The sequence below is a fragment of the Corvus brachyrhynchos genome, unplaced genomic scaffold (assembly GCF_000691975.1).
Source record: "Corvus brachyrhynchos isolate BGI_N302 unplaced genomic scaffold, ASM69197v1 scaffold23, whole genome shotgun sequence".
Taxonomy (NCBI): domain Eukaryota; kingdom Metazoa; phylum Chordata; class Aves; order Passeriformes; family Corvidae; genus Corvus; species Corvus brachyrhynchos.
In genome coordinates this window covers 12,794,590-12,809,910 of record NW_008238983.1, presented here as the reverse complement: position 1 = coordinate 12,809,910, position 15,321 = coordinate 12,794,590, and the positions used below count along the sequence as shown (strand labels likewise).

At 39.3% G+C, this 15,321-nt stretch overlaps 1 protein-coding gene across 11 annotated transcripts in view; it reads right to left on the bottom strand.

The window, feature by feature from the left end:
- Positions 1–3,717: 3,717 nt before the first annotated feature.
- Positions 3,718–15,321, bottom strand: part of IKZF1 (IKAROS family zinc finger 1) — a 68,727-nt gene continuing 57,123 nt past the window's right edge. For 6 of the 11 annotated variants that reach the window (XM_017738761.1, XM_017738760.1, XM_017738764.1 and 3 more), the window contains 3 exons: positions 13,679–13,804; positions 9,231–9,365; positions 3,718–5,041 (listed from right to left, as the gene is read on the bottom strand). In XM_017738761.1, coding sequence (XP_017594250.1) covers positions 4,338–5,041; positions 9,231–9,365; positions 13,679–13,804 — 965 coding nt within the window. In that variant the 3' untranslated portion in view covers positions 3,718–4,337. The remainder of the gene's footprint in view (positions 5,042–9,230; positions 9,366–13,678; positions 13,805–15,321) is intronic. The other 5 variants (XM_017738766.1, XM_017738767.1, XM_008637214.2 and 2 more) reach the window with 2 other exon arrangements.

Sequence of the window (15,321 nt, the reverse complement as noted above, 5' to 3'; positions counted from 1 at the left end):
AAATAGTAGAAATAATTTCTCTGTGTTTTATTTTGAATTACCATGACTCTACATGCAGAAGTAATTGTGTTCTGTAATGACTCCATCAGGCTGGTGGGAGGGAAGGGTGTGAGGAGAGGGCTGGAGGAGAAGCATTTCTCCAAGTTGGCTGCTTGCAGGACATGGGTGATTTGGCTGGGCAGGGACACTCTGGATAGCAGGTGGCCAGTGCAGGACCTGATCTCCACTGGAGCTGCCTGAACAACTCTGCCTCATGTGAGTGCAGGGTGGAGACACAGCCTGGCTTTTTTTGGCTGTGGAGGTTGGATTGCAAAGGCAGCATGGATGGACTCACCATGGTGCGGGGACAACACTGGATGGACTCTCTGTGGTGTGGGGACCCCATGGGTGGACTCCCCATGGGTCTCTGTCTGCACCTCACCTCACTCTGTGCCCCCTCCCACACAGCCACCACCCCACAGACACAGAGCCTTCAGCTGTGCCCTACAACTCCTTCACCCATGAGGAGAGTCACAAAAATATTCTGGGGCTTGGGGTATTTACCTTGTTCTCTTGTCTCAAATGATACATCTCTGTTTGCAGACATAATTTAATAACATTTCCAATTTTTATGAAATTTCTTTTTTTAAATACAATATTCTCAAAGAAAAATGAAGTTACAATATAAAACCACAGCAAAAAAAAAAAAAAAGGTGTAAATACAACTTTTTCTATTAGAAAAGGCAGTGCCTGGGGAAGGAATGGGAAGCAGTTATTTTTTACTTTTTTAAAACAGATACAAACTTAAAACCACTCACATATTTACTCCTTTTAAAGGTCAACTAAGCCGTATCAGGGTATTGCACCATAGCAAAAAAAGAGAAAAAAGGAGATTACACTAAACTTTTCTGAGGGCACAGTTTGTTTCAATGCACACAAACACAACATCCTATTTTCATGCCATCCTTGCAGATGTTCATAAATAAAATTACTGAACCACTTGTTTCTAAACAAATTGAAGATGATTTTGTGCAAAAGAGAGAAAAAACACTGGATAAAAACAAACCTAAAAAGGCCCTTTAGTGAACAGAAAATGCCATTTGCTCTGCCTTTAGACTATGGTCTGATACACTGTGTCTTAATACACTTACTTATACTACTGTACTGTTTATTATACAACATCAACATATTCTGTTATAGTATAAATAAGAAAACTCCAGAGCCAGGAAACAAACCCACTGTGAGTGACAGTGCATCATCATGTCATACAAACCATTTTAGATATGTATACACATACAAATGTATATAAAATATTAATGATACACAGAGCCACAGAGAGGGCATGTGCATGTTGACAAGAGCAGAAGACACAGGGACTCAGACACGTGCGTGTGTGCACAGAGATGTGGTGAAGGTAACAAACCTACCCGGGAATCAGAAATCACCTTTCAAAGCTGTGTTTGAGGCACACTTAAACTCCACCGGAGCTGTGCTTGTTTACACAGTTCTTGAACGTGGCTCCATTTGTGTCGGTTTTTGGAAAAAGCAAAGAAACAAAACCGCCTGAGTGAGCTTTTGTCCCCCTCCCCTGTATAGCTGGGGGAGTCTTAAAATGAAGGGTGGAAAAAAATTACACCATGGGGTATATAGTGACCTAAATCTAAGAAGAACAGGAAGGAGGTCTAAGAGCAATAAAAGCAGAGTGTTTCTCTACAGCCAATGTCTGATCTGCAGGACTTTGCAGCAGGGCTGGGAAATTACTTTGTCCCCTCTCTTTGTTAATTTGGTGATTGGCATCAATCAAAATTGAAGAGGGGTAAGAACAGCTGAATGTATCCCTACCAGCTATGAAAAATGAACCCAAACTGTATTTATAAAAAGGAAAAATTAAAGGAAACTCGTCCATGTAAGTTACCCCCTTGAAAGACCTCTTCAGATCATTCCTATACAAAATATTTGGCAACATCTCCTTGCCAGGTGCAGTCTGTCTTGAAGCTGAATGTGGAGCAGGCATTGATGACAAGACCATGGCTGGGGCATGAAAGTGGCCAGGGATTCCTTGTGCCCACCCCTCGTGCAGCCTCTTGGGCTGGAAGGTAACAAGCAATAAAGTCTCAGATGAGTTGTAATGTGGGAATACAGGGGATCAATAAAATCTTTTAAGTCAACCGAGTTCTAATGTGGGAATAGAGGTGATCACCTCCGGGCCTGTAGTTTACGCTGCTCATGTTCGGGGATGACATGTACTAGTAATGTGTGTTTTCCCTGCTGTGGGTGTATGCACCAGTCTGTGGGCATTCATACACAGCATTCACCTCTGGTGACAAAGCCCTGCATTGTCAGGCTCTCTGTCCTGCACGTTCAGTGTACAACCACCGCCATGCCCAGTGAAGCCAGTGCCTTACAGCTGGCACAGGCGGCCAAGGCTTGAGGTTCTGCAAGCACACATTTGTGATTCGCTGTTTCATCAGTGTCTTTCCTCAGCTTCAGTGTTGTTGCTCCTGACCTACACCTGCAAAAGTGAAAGCAGAAGGAGCTCGGCATGCCTGTAATAGTATGTGTATATAGGAAAGGTGTATCAAATATAGCTGCAAGTGTAGTATCAGGCCACATTGGCCCAGGTACAAGCAGTTTGTGGTCCCATCGAATCTGTTTTATAGTAAATACATGTGCTTTCATGCACTTGTGAATGGAAAATATGTAAATGTATGACAAGACTTCTTGTCTTGTTGGGTATTTGATTCTGTTTATTGCAAAATATCCATTCCTTATGCAGAGTGGAAGTATATATACATTAAGTTAATAAGATGGGTTATCTTTATGAATGTTGCCCAGGAAGTATTGCAGCACCAATGGCAGATTTTTATGCAGATGCTGCAGGAATTTCATTTTTGCCCAGTCTTAAAGCATGAGGGTGTTCAGGGAGAGAGATGAAATATTTGGAAGAGGAAGCTAAGCAGAAGCTTTATAAAAGAGGTTTTTTATTAGATATGTTTGGTGTTAAAATCTATTTGTCATAGAAGTTTTGATTCTAACTGAAGCTACAGTACCTGCAGCAGAACCCACCATGGAGAAAGCTCTTGGTGGACTTTGCTGCACTCTGCAAAGTGCTGCAGCCTCTGGTCTCCATTCTGCAAAAACCAACATTTTTTATACCTTAAGATTAGTTCCACTGAATTAAAAGTAACTCAAAGCACTTAGTGAAATGACTGGTTGGATGGGAAGTAAAGGCTCTCCACACCTTTGTGGTCCTTGGTCCCTCATTAAATGGCAAATGCCAGGAAAAAAGAAGACGGCTGCGAATTTTGACTGGCTGGTTTAATTCCTCTCAGTGCTTTAAAAATAATCAAGTGCAACATTTATGAGTAGAGTCACAAAATTTACAAGAGGACATCTTCTGTGCAAGCAAAATGGGATTTTTCTTTATATCTAAGAGAGGGACATTTGGATATTTTCCAGACAATTTAAAAAGATGAAAAATGTGCATAAGGAGACTCCCCACACATATATCTATCTACTTTCTCAACTGTACATCACACTTTTCTAAATAACTAAAACTTTAAAAAGAAAGAAAAGTTAAATACATTGTAACTCTTATATGCAGAGAAAGGAGGGGTTGCTTAACGAACAGTGGGGGTTTACTGGATAGGAACAGAAAATATTTATTCAAAGAAGAGCCACAATACCCTTTTTCTGTACATTAAATGCAATTCATACTTCACAGAGTATATTACTAATGACACAAACAAGGCATGTTGTGATGTCAATACCAGTAGCACCCTTGCAGGTGGAAATGTTCTTACCACCAAAGCAACTCAGAACCTTCTGGGTGGGGCGGGTCCCGTCCCACCCCAGCTGTCCATGAAGTCATCTGAGACGGGTCCCTCCATCTTTAGTTGAGTTCAATCTTCCCAAAAGAGTCAAATAATACCAGAAATCGAAACACATACATCTGGTAGAAGAGCCCTACTCTCAGGGTGTTATGAGAGAAAGCCTGGCCACTGCTGCCTGTTGTGTCCTTGTTGTGTGGAGCATCCTGCGCGTGGTTAAGAGTTCTGGCAAGGGGGGCTTGCAAGAATCATCAGTTCAGGGAAGGGCTTTCAGCTATGTGACTACGAAAGCTTCTAATTACATTACTAAAGGTTTTTGTTGATCAAACATTTTCAGTAAAAACTCATTTTAGAAAACTGAGTTGCAATGCATACTACCAAAATGAAATTCCTTTTCTTGTGGGAGAAGATTGCTGAACTTCTGATTCTCTTGTGACTTTTACTGTCCAGCTGACTTTTGCTTTGTTGCTGTCATGGCTTGTGCAGCTCCAGTAACGCAGCTGTTGAGGCTCGATCTGTGCCAGTGTTTTAACCCATGTGGAAACGATGCTCCCCTCGAGTTATGTGGGAAGAGAATTCGTACCTGTCCTGGCTGTGGTAGCCGCACATGTTGCATTCAAAAGGATCGCGGAACCCGTGGCAGCCCATATGGATTGTATACATCACATGATCCAAGAAAAGGACTCGACAGTGTTCACACTTGTAAACTCTTACTTGCTCCCCATTGCTGCTGATCACTTTGAAAGCATCCTGGGAATTGTCAGTACCCGCTCTCAAGACATCGTATTGCCTGTTTTCTTCTTTGATAGAGATGCCATTTCTTGCATGGGCACCTATGTGGTTTGTCAGGTAGATCAAACCACTGCGCTCCTCATTATTGCTCTCTGTATCTGTTGAGTCTTGGCAACTGTTGCTGGGAGACACATCTCGTTCAGAGGAGACAGACTTGGCTTTGGAAAGCAGCAACAAGTTTTCCACTGCACTGTCCTGAGGGAGGTTGGAGCGAACCGGATTGTCCCCGAGAGGTTTGTGGAGCTGATACATGGGGCTGATGACGGGCACCACCTCAGAGCCACCTGGCGGTGTCTGGACGAGGGGACGCAGGGACTCTGCCCCCAGGTAACTGATGGCGTTGTTGATGGCCTGGTCGATCACGTGTGTCTGCATGAGTTCATTCTCCTTCTCGTAGTTGATGCTGGCATCGTATGGAAGATCAGGCAAACATTTGTCACCTGCAGTGAAAAAGTGAGGAGTTAGAGGGTTAATTTCTACATAATTAAGGAAATGAACATCTTGGATTAATAAAACAGGGAAGAAGAGAGTTGACCACATCTGCCTCTGAAATCCACCTGAAGTATTCACAGCTCTCTAATACAGGTGTTCAGGAAAACGGTGGGTTGGTGGCATTTTTTAGCCTGCAAAATAATTTGAGGGCTTTGGAAAAGCAAATGGATGAAAGAAATTCTGGAAATTATTTATATGGAGACTCATGGGAGCTACAGATCAAATGCTTCATCATGTCTTTTTCCTTTCTAACTGGTGTCCCTCATCTGCCTCCTGCAGTGAGCAGAGGCATTGCCTTTGTGGCTGGGGGGGGTCGCCCCCCCAGCCACAGCGAGCTTGGCCTGATGCTTCAGAGCATGAAGCACATTATCAATATTTTTATCTAAAATATTACATTCTTAGACGAGAAATTGTATGGTTTAGTTTTAGACCTTCAGTTTCTTAGAAATAACCCACATCAGCAGTGTGGTCATATATATGTCATTTTGGAGAAAAATCAATAAAAACTTTATTTTTCGTATTGCCACCATCCCCACACACCTAACATAAGCCATGTTAGACACATTACCAGAAGCTACCCATGTTCCTAAATATTTTGTGTCAAAAAGTTGTGTACAGGCGTAACCAAGAATCATGGAAAAAATTTAAGTGCATGTGTAGTTGGAGCATATTTTGCCTACAAGGTAGAAAGCCCTATGTAGAGCAAGCTTACTTGTTACTGGTAACTTTGATTCTGATGGGATTCCAAAAGTAAGGAGTAAATCTCTAACTTTTTTTAGACTGCACTAATGCATATTTAGCTGGACACCCCAGTATGGAATGTTGAGTTTCACTACAATTTCCCCCAAATTGCTGGACAGATAGCAAAACATAGAAGGCAAAAGTTAGGAGTTAGAAAACTATTTAAATGCACAGATGCTGATTTTATGAACTTGAGCAGTCTTCTCTAACAGTGTAAACCATCAAAGTGATTACCAGGCCCTTAATAAATTCATGCAAAGATAAAGAGGTAAAAGATTTTCAGAGGTTCCTATGGTCTACCAATAACAGATTGTTGATAGTCTGGATGGATTTTCTGGCTCTTCAGATCTTGGGAAACACTAAAAGCCACAAACATCCCTGTGAGGTGCTGTCACTATTTCCTGATCACCATGAAATTTACTGGTAGGTCTTGGAAAGTCCTAATTTGTCAAAAGAAATGCTAACAGAGGTATGGAAATTTTACCGGAAGATCTGCACACTAATTTATCAACAATTTCCCACCCAGTTTGTACTCAGATTGACCATTCCAAGTCAGTGAAGAGACAAAAAACCTTCTAGCATGACACTTTTGCAATGATGGGGGCTAAAGTATAGGAAGTCCTGTGGTCTACGTTTCCCACAAAATATGGTTTCATACCAGTTCCATGCTCTGCAAGCAGAGAAAGAAATGCCCTGAGCATTGCGTAAGTTCCTATGGGGGATGTAGGGTACAGACACCTTCTGGCTGCTATGCTACACAAGTTTCCAGTTCCTCTTGTTTTCTTTCCCAATCATTCTGCCAATTTGGGGTGCAGTCCTTTTTATTCCAGATTTATCCTCTATAATGCTATAGTTTTCCGGCAGAGTTTCATGCTTAAGATTCAAAATAGGCATTGTAAAAGACTCTTGAATTAAATACAGAAAAACTCTCCTAATATGAAGGTATGCACTTTATTCAAGGAGGAAAAAATGAGGTCAAAATCATTCATATTCCTTGGGCACTGCACACCACTGAAAAGTGGGACTGGTCGTCATTAAAAAAAAAATTTTGGGCATCCAGAAAGCATGATTTAATATCTGTTTCTTGGGAAGCATTTGCTTTATGTAGCATAACTAGTTGGTAGTTGTGCTGAGAGGATCAAGTGTTCACAAGAAAAATATGCTTCCAAGCAAAGTGCCTGAAACAGACACAAAGTTAGGGTAGGCAGGTACCATTTCTATATCTGAGCAATGCAGTAATACTTGCACTCATTAAAAATAATAGCTCATTTCTGTGGTTATTAGAGCATAAGTAAATTAAACTGCTAATGGTTTGATGCACTTCAAGGTTTGCACTGCTCAGGATTCTGCAGCAGGTACTTAAACAATAAAAATGCACTCAGTGCACGTGGGCACCTTTTCTCTTAGTATTTTTTAATCCCTCTCTGCTGCCTGTTCTTTTAAACATTATAACCACGTCAACCTTTCATGCAGTTCTCACTCTCTGGTTTGGATGGCCCAGTTCTTTTGGGTTTGGGAACAATTCCAGTTCGGAATACAGAGAGAATTTTACAGATAACTGGCTGAATTTGGTGAACAATCTCATTTTTGAAGGGTAATTAATTTATTCTTGAGAAAAACTAGTGAAGAAGAAGATGCTTCTTCCCTTATGTGAAGGATGCCATTTTACTCCTTCTCCCTGGAATTCAGCACAGGGATTGGGACAACATGATAATCTGCAAGAGCAATAAACACGTTTTAGTAGCCAAAAGCTCTCCTCACTGGCCAGCTCAATCTTGTGTTAATCAGGAATTCGCCTACTGTATGAAGTAGCAGGTGAGGATTGGAAAGCAAAGGATTTGGGAGCATTTTCTTGTTAAAAAAGTTTTTCCTGTTGAAGGTTAGCAAATTCCCATAAATAAATATCTGCTGTCAGTAGGTTGTCTTCTTACACTGCACCCTGAAAAACTGACAGGAAACTCTGCCCTCCTAAAGCACATAGTTAAGCTGGCTGTCTTTGCTGTTTCTTAGGGTGAAGAGAGAAAAAGAGAACGAAATAGCCAGTCCACACCCAAGGATACATTGCATATAGGGTACTTGCTAGTACCTTCTAAATTTTAGCACTTCTGGTCTTCCTGTAACTTTCATAGAATTAGTATCTTGCCGAATGCAAACAGTTACTGGAGTGTCTAAACTAGTCTGGTTGGCCTTACATACATATTATAGTTGATACATTTTTGGTAACTATTTCAACTACAGCTTTTGCCCTTTTATAAACATAAGTGTTTCTTATCCTTGACTATCTCCTAGAATTGTTGCCTTTTTTTTGTTGCCTGGACTTGAAAAAAGCCTTGGAATTTAATTTAAAACCTTTTGTTGCACCTCCTGATGTAGCTGAAACTCCCCTTTCCTTGTCTAGGAAATACTAGTTTTCCTTTCACCCTCGTGTCCTTGTTGAAGAAAGTATATTTGCATTTTCTGTCCCATAAACTGGTCTTTTTATTTGCCTTGACTTTTGACTGAAGACCTTCTTAATGTGTACTTTGTTTTAAAGACTTTAGTTTCATCTGATTTTCTCCTATAGAATATTTTTTAAAATGTACAGAGAATTAAAAAAGAACCTAACTAGATATGAGTCTATGCTGTCCTCTGATCTCCCATGTATTTATTTATTGAAGACTAACCCTACCTAGCTGACAAAATATTGTCTGTCAGTCTCACAAAACAGGTGTAATCCCTACTTAACACAGGCCTACTAAACAGAACAACATGAGTAGCCTTCATTTTTATAGGCTTAATGTCAAGTTTTTCATTGTTAGACAAGAACTGCTAGGTGCAAATGGGCATGAAGTTTTTGTATTGTTCATAGAATGTACTCAAAGGTCCTTTCATTTAGGTACTGTTCTCAGACATATCAGTTTGGGCTGTAAAAATAAACAGATTTTATTAAAGGGAGAAGGAATATTACCCAGTCTATGTTCAACTATTCACAAATGCTTTCAGAAACACCAATATGCCCAGATCTGAATGTCATTCAAGAATTCAATAAAATAACTCTGAAAGTGTGGTCAAATGCTATCCCAATAGGAAACTTCTCTTCCTATTTTCAGGTTCTTAAGGCAACTTCAAGAACCTGTCCAGATTTTGTAACGATCTGGTACATAAGCTTTTAAAAAGGCAGGAAAAAGACTTAAAATTGATCTCCAGATGTGGAAAATTAAACATGCAGAAATTTATGCTGGAGATATTTAGGTTTTTTTTTTCTCCCAACACATCTCTGTATCTGCTTCTATAGAGGTACATATTGTTAATTCAGCAAAACAAGTAAAATTATAAAGCAAAAGTAAAAATGCTGTGATTTTTTAGGGGGCTTTGTTTTATTTTATTTTTAGGAGACAGCAAACGTTTAACTCTTACCAACAAATTTCTGAGGCATAGAGCTCTTACGTTTGGCGACGTTACTTGCTAGTCTATCCAGCACGAGGGCTCTTTCTGACCCTATCTTGCACAGGTCTTCAGCCATTTCACTCTGGTTACTTTCGTCTTTTATGACTGAAATCAAATGACATCAGAAGGGTTAGGCAGGTTCCATTTTAATGGAACTGTTGTCTTAGGTTATTGTTTGTCAGTCAATGTCTTTTAGCTCCCAAGCAGCTGGATGAAGGAGCTCAGCATATGAGACATAGGACGATTCTGCCTCTCGGTAACGAATTCCCTCATGCTCATTAATCTATGTACATGCTCATGTTTTCCTCATTTAGGACACAAAAATGAGATAGCAACTGCAAGGTTTCTCCCTGTATGTCACATAATCTCTTCACTCTTTTACTACAGCCACTCTGAATTTCTGTGAAAAAATGAGGTCCTAACTTTATCCTGAACACAAAGCAGTTCACCTTTCCACTCTCCCACTGAAACCCCCCCAACATCCCTCTGCCCAGCAGTAAAAATGGATAAACTTCTCAACTCCAGAAGTGAAAGATGTATTTGCAAGCTACACCAACCCTTGTCTCCAGCCCCTTTTATCCACTAGCAAATACCTCAATACTTCTGTGATGCTATTCTAGACTTTAAATAACAATTTTAATTGATAAAATCACACCTTCAGTGGAACACTGATTTCCAATACTCAAACCTGTTTCCCAACCTCTTGCTGCTGCTGAGACTCTGTAGAATTAGAAGCTTAACTGTGAGGCTCTAGGAAAAGGAGACTATTTCACTTTCAGTATATTTTACTTCAGTACTTTCCTGCAGAAACAAAAGGGATGTATGAAAATGCACTGCCAAAACAATGACTATGAAAAAGGTATGAAAAGGTATTTCTGACTTTCATCATCTCAGAGGAAGATGAATGCACCAAGATCAGAGCACAACTGCTGTGCTGGTGGGGATTTTTTTTTGTTTGTGCGGTTTGGGTTTTTTTTTGTTTGCTTGTCAAGGGAGAAAGAGGGGTTAATTTTATTTTTATCTGCTACTAAGATATGGACATTTTTCCTGAACTTTCGAATTGCTATTAAAGGAAGATGCAAAAGATGATTTTTATACTTTGGTTCTAGGAGCTGTTTCAATTAGGTGCTCCACTCTGCTATATTTTGCCTTCTGTGCCTGCTGAGAATTTGTTTTATCACTGGATTTACTGGTTCACAGGACCCATTACCCTGGTACCTGGGTGTTTCTCAATAGCTGAGAACACATCGTTGCAATCCAGTGTTACTCTGACAATATACCATAGCCATAAAAGGATGATTGTGAAAATGTTGTTGTTCCTGAAATATATGAAATCAGGTCTGATGGATACCTGTGATGGGCAGGTGAAGTGTCCTGTTCAACAGTGCCCTGCAATACCAAACTGAGGAGTACACAACTGGTTCTTGACTCCTTGCTGCAGCAGCACATACTGCAGTGACAGTGACAATGAAAATGCCAATGCCAATGCCAGTTACAGGGAGTTTCATGGAATTAGGTTCCAGCCCATAAGACACTAAAGATTGTAACCATTGCAAGAAATGAGAAGAATTTGGTCATGAAGGTGCAGAAGAGTAAAGGATGTTGATGGTACATAGCCACCATTGAACAAGCACACACTGGCATCTTGTGCTGGTCAAGGCCCGCAGGTACCACCTCAGGAAGAGACTTACAGAGAATGTTTTAAAGCAGATATTCAACAAAGAAACAAAAGACTGCATTTTTAGTTAAAAGTCTAAATGACCAAGAAATAACTATTTAGAATATAATAACATTCCTTTTCTAATCAGTTCAAGAGAGGATGAGTCATGTATTCAACAGTAAAACTTTCAAACTTCTAAAACTGTTATTGAAAAAGAGGGCAAATTGAATTCCATACTAATCCCCAGCACTTGTAACTGAAACCCTTTGAATTTTGCTACCAAATGGATAAATATTTCTTTATAATTTGGTGTCCGTGAACTGAAAAAAAAAATTATCTTTTCAATCAAAAATTCCCAGTGACTGAAGAACTGTAATTGACAGTTTTAAAATTACATAAACTACTTCTCCTGTTGTTTTACATAAGCCTGGTAAGACTTCAGCACACTTCTACTCAACTCAAATGAAAAACTCCAGATGATATCTCTAAGAGAAGAACTTCACATGGACAGTGAGATTATAGTCCTCCAAAATAAGAATTTTGCCATTAAATTCATCAGGTTCCAATTCTGTGTTATATTTCCTTCTCTTAAAGAAAGTAAACCAAAGTTAAAATGTAAGTACGATCTCTTGTTCCTGTTCTTCCTCCCTTTTATTCTATCTTTTCCTTATTTAAGTTCTTTCTCAATTACATTTGTTAGATTTACAAGCTGATGGAAAGCTTCTACAAGTTTCGGTCCTTTCAACTGACATTTTTTCTATGTGTACTGAAAAAGGTATTTAAAAATGCTTTAAAAAGCAATCCTGCTGTGGCAGAATGTCAAATCAGATGCTCTAGCAGATTTTTGTACCAACTTTTTTTTGAGGCTGGGGGAAAAAATGGGTCTGAATAATGGCTCTGACAGATCCACATCACACCTTGAAATAGTATAAGAACAGTGGTATTATAGCTACTTGCTTTTCTAAATATATCATAGAATACATTAAAATTCACAGGACATCCACTCATTCTCAGCTGTTTTTTCTACATTTTCATCATGTAAAATATTAGGAAAAAATGAAGGAAAGCTTTATTTTTTAGAGATGTAAAGAATTGATTTATTAACTGAGGACTAAATTCCTTTAAGAGTGAAGTCTTTGGCTGAATATGACGTCTACACCCTTAAGTAAATAATTTTTTTTCTAATTTGCAAAAGCCATCCTGTTATGTCAAATATAGAATGTGATGATACTTCCAGTATATACAAGAGGAAGTGATTCTTTCAAACCATTAATCAATTCCTCAAGTTTTTATCCCTCTGAGTTATTAGATATTTAGTTGTAAGCTAGTGCAAGCTCTCCTGTCAGGATTTTATATAAACAAGGGTCAGTCTCTAAAACTTTTTCATTTCTTATTAAAGTTTATGATTCCTGACATAGTTTTCATCCTAATAAGAGTTTTGTAGTAGTTCAGCTACTCATTCACACATATTTTCAAGTTCTGTGTGCAGGCAGTTAAATCCAGGTGCCAGACACCGAAGACTGAAATCCCAAATCAGAATATTTGCTTCTAAATCCTGTCCCCTCTTTGAGAAATAAATATTGCTGCTTACTGTATATTATTACATTGCGGTTTTCTATTCATATATTCTCCAGCCCCTCAATAAAATTAGAAGGGGCACTGCTCTAACATGCTGTCTGCAGAAGCATCTCAGTTGTATTCACTGCTATCATTATGTGCATATCCTTTACATTATTTGATAGCATGTAAAAACATATTCAGGTTCTGTACAGATATAAAATATTAAATGAAGCATCATTGCAAATAGGGCAGAGAGAACCTTCCATTTTTGTTATCTGACAAACTAAATAACATATACTGACAGGATTACAAAGGTATGCAGGAAATGGAACTTACTGGCTGGGTTTAAACTCCACCAGAGAAGCTGGATCTTCTCTATCTAAAACTGCACATGCAAGGGGACTTTGTAATTATAATTACTGTGATCAATCCCATGCAGATCATCTGGATCTTTGTTAAAAAAATTAATCCAAGCCCCAATATCTGCTTGCTCTCTTTCTGGGCATAGTTTTTTTAATATTCTCCAAGAAATAGACTACCTTCACCATTGCACTAGTCTCAACACAGATCCTCACCTCCTCCCAGTTTTCTTTTAAAGGGAAGCTTGGGAAGAAGGCTGTCAAGAAGTTATTAGCTGTTCTGGACTGTCTCAAGTCAAACTGCCTAAATTAAATATCTCTGGCTTTATGTCCTCTTGCTTGGCAGAGTGAGATCAAAGTCAGATTGTTCATCCTTGTTAGATGAGTTGTTCCCAGTGGTCAAGTAAGCCCTTTAAGCCATGCCTGGGAAGAAGATGTGCAGTGCAGAAGATTCTGCAGCCCTACCTAGAACACCAGCATTCAGTCTTTATTAAAAACACATCCACAAGTGTATTGCAATACAGGCCTCCAAGAGAAGGCAGTGAGGTGATATAGCCACATTGTCTTTAGATGACAAACTGATGATCTCCAGGCCTTGCAAGTGTTTTACTACATGTTTGAATTGTACTTTGGCTTTTTACTGGAGCTAAACAAAGCGAGACAACAGCCAAATGCTTCTCAAACAAAGCATAAATCCAGACACAGTATCATACATATGGGGGATGCATGTGCCTTCCCAAAGCAGAATTTGCTACAAATGGTACTACTGATTCTTTTGCACTCCCTTCTCTGCATTCATGACAGGACAGCAATATTCCCCAAATGGACACTTTTATTACCTGGATAGATGCTGCTTGAGAGATTCATGGTTTGCAGGTAGTTATGGCAGCGTTCTTTATGTTCTTCCAAAGAGCTGCGCTGCTTGTAACTGCGACCACAATATCCACACTTATGGGGTTTGCCAACTGGAGAAAACACAATTCAATATGAGATTCAGAAGAGGTATTCAACAGCATATTAACAATGGTAAGAACAAGAGATAAAAAGCCCACCCCAAAAATAAAGCCATGCTGGGGTGAAGAAAGATTTTGTCAATTTAAAAAAATCTAAGTGAGAAACAGCTAATGGAAAACTGGCTGTATATCTTTACATCAACAGGCCAATTCTATGGGTGCTGCAAACTGATTTTAGATTATTCCGATCAGATAAAGACTGTGACATTAAATCTTTAGAAACAGCATCTACACAGGTTAGAAACCAAGATACCTTCAAAGGTCTGGGAACAGTTGCTTTAGTGCCCAGTGGGACAGAGACTGCCAGTGGATGAACTGGTGGTGTAGGTAGACACTTGGCTGGAGGTCGGTTCTGGTGTAAACAGAACCAGCCCAACCCTTTTAAGACAATCTTAGATTTTGTGTGTTTTCTGCTTCTGGAAATTCAAGAGAAATGGCATGACAATTTCTTTTCTGTGTTACACCAATCCAGATCTAGCTGGTTCTAGGAATTTTGCACCAAAATACTGGTTTATGTACTTCTGGACTTGAATTTTCTGTCTTAACATGACAAGACAGTCACATTATATGTGATTTCACAATTTTAGATGGCTACACAGTTTAACTTCCAAATTTTATTTGCAGATTCTTAGGTGAAAATCAGATTCAGACATCGAACTTGTTTTATAATGTATTGGTGTCAATTTGCCAATTGCAGGAACTAATCATTATCTATAATTTAGCCACTGTCTCTTTAATTACAGAATCCTCAAAGTTTGCCAAGAGGGTCTAGGTGCAATTTCATATATATATACATGAAAAGCTATGTTTCAAATTGTGCATCCATGAAAATCAATATCAGCAAAGGAGAGGGAGGCAAAATACTATTTAAAATATATGTTTTCTTCAATCAGGCTGGGAAAAACAGGAAAAGTGGAAATTATTTTGGAAATTTGGGTCAACTCTAAGGATCTTATTATTCAATGTGAGTGCTAGAAAAGAATTTGCCTAGATTTTAGCAGCACAAAAACATAATTTTGAGAGCTCCCCTTCTGCCACCGAGAACCCAAAGCCAACTTTCACAGGTAATGTTACCAGTGTCAATTCCAGCAATGAGTATAGGAGGTCTCCCATCCAAATAGCAATTTGCATTTGCAGCTTAGTTTGGGAAACTAGATGAGATCGCACTCCGCTTTTAAAGGCACTTTAAATGTGCTAAATTGGTTTTACTTCACAGAAGGTATGTGACTATGGCTTCTGTCAAACAATGAGATGTTCATGGTACCAGGAAAGTGCAGCTATTCAAAAATATTTATTCATATCTCCATATTACTGTTGAGACAGGCACTGAAAAACTCCATCAGAGTCCCCTTTTGTGGAAGATAATAATCTTTCTTTCTCCCACCCTTTCCCTTCTCCCATTCTCTCTTTCAAAGTACTTGTAATAACAAGGTGCAACAAGTAACTCCTGCTAAATGCTGTAGGCAGTG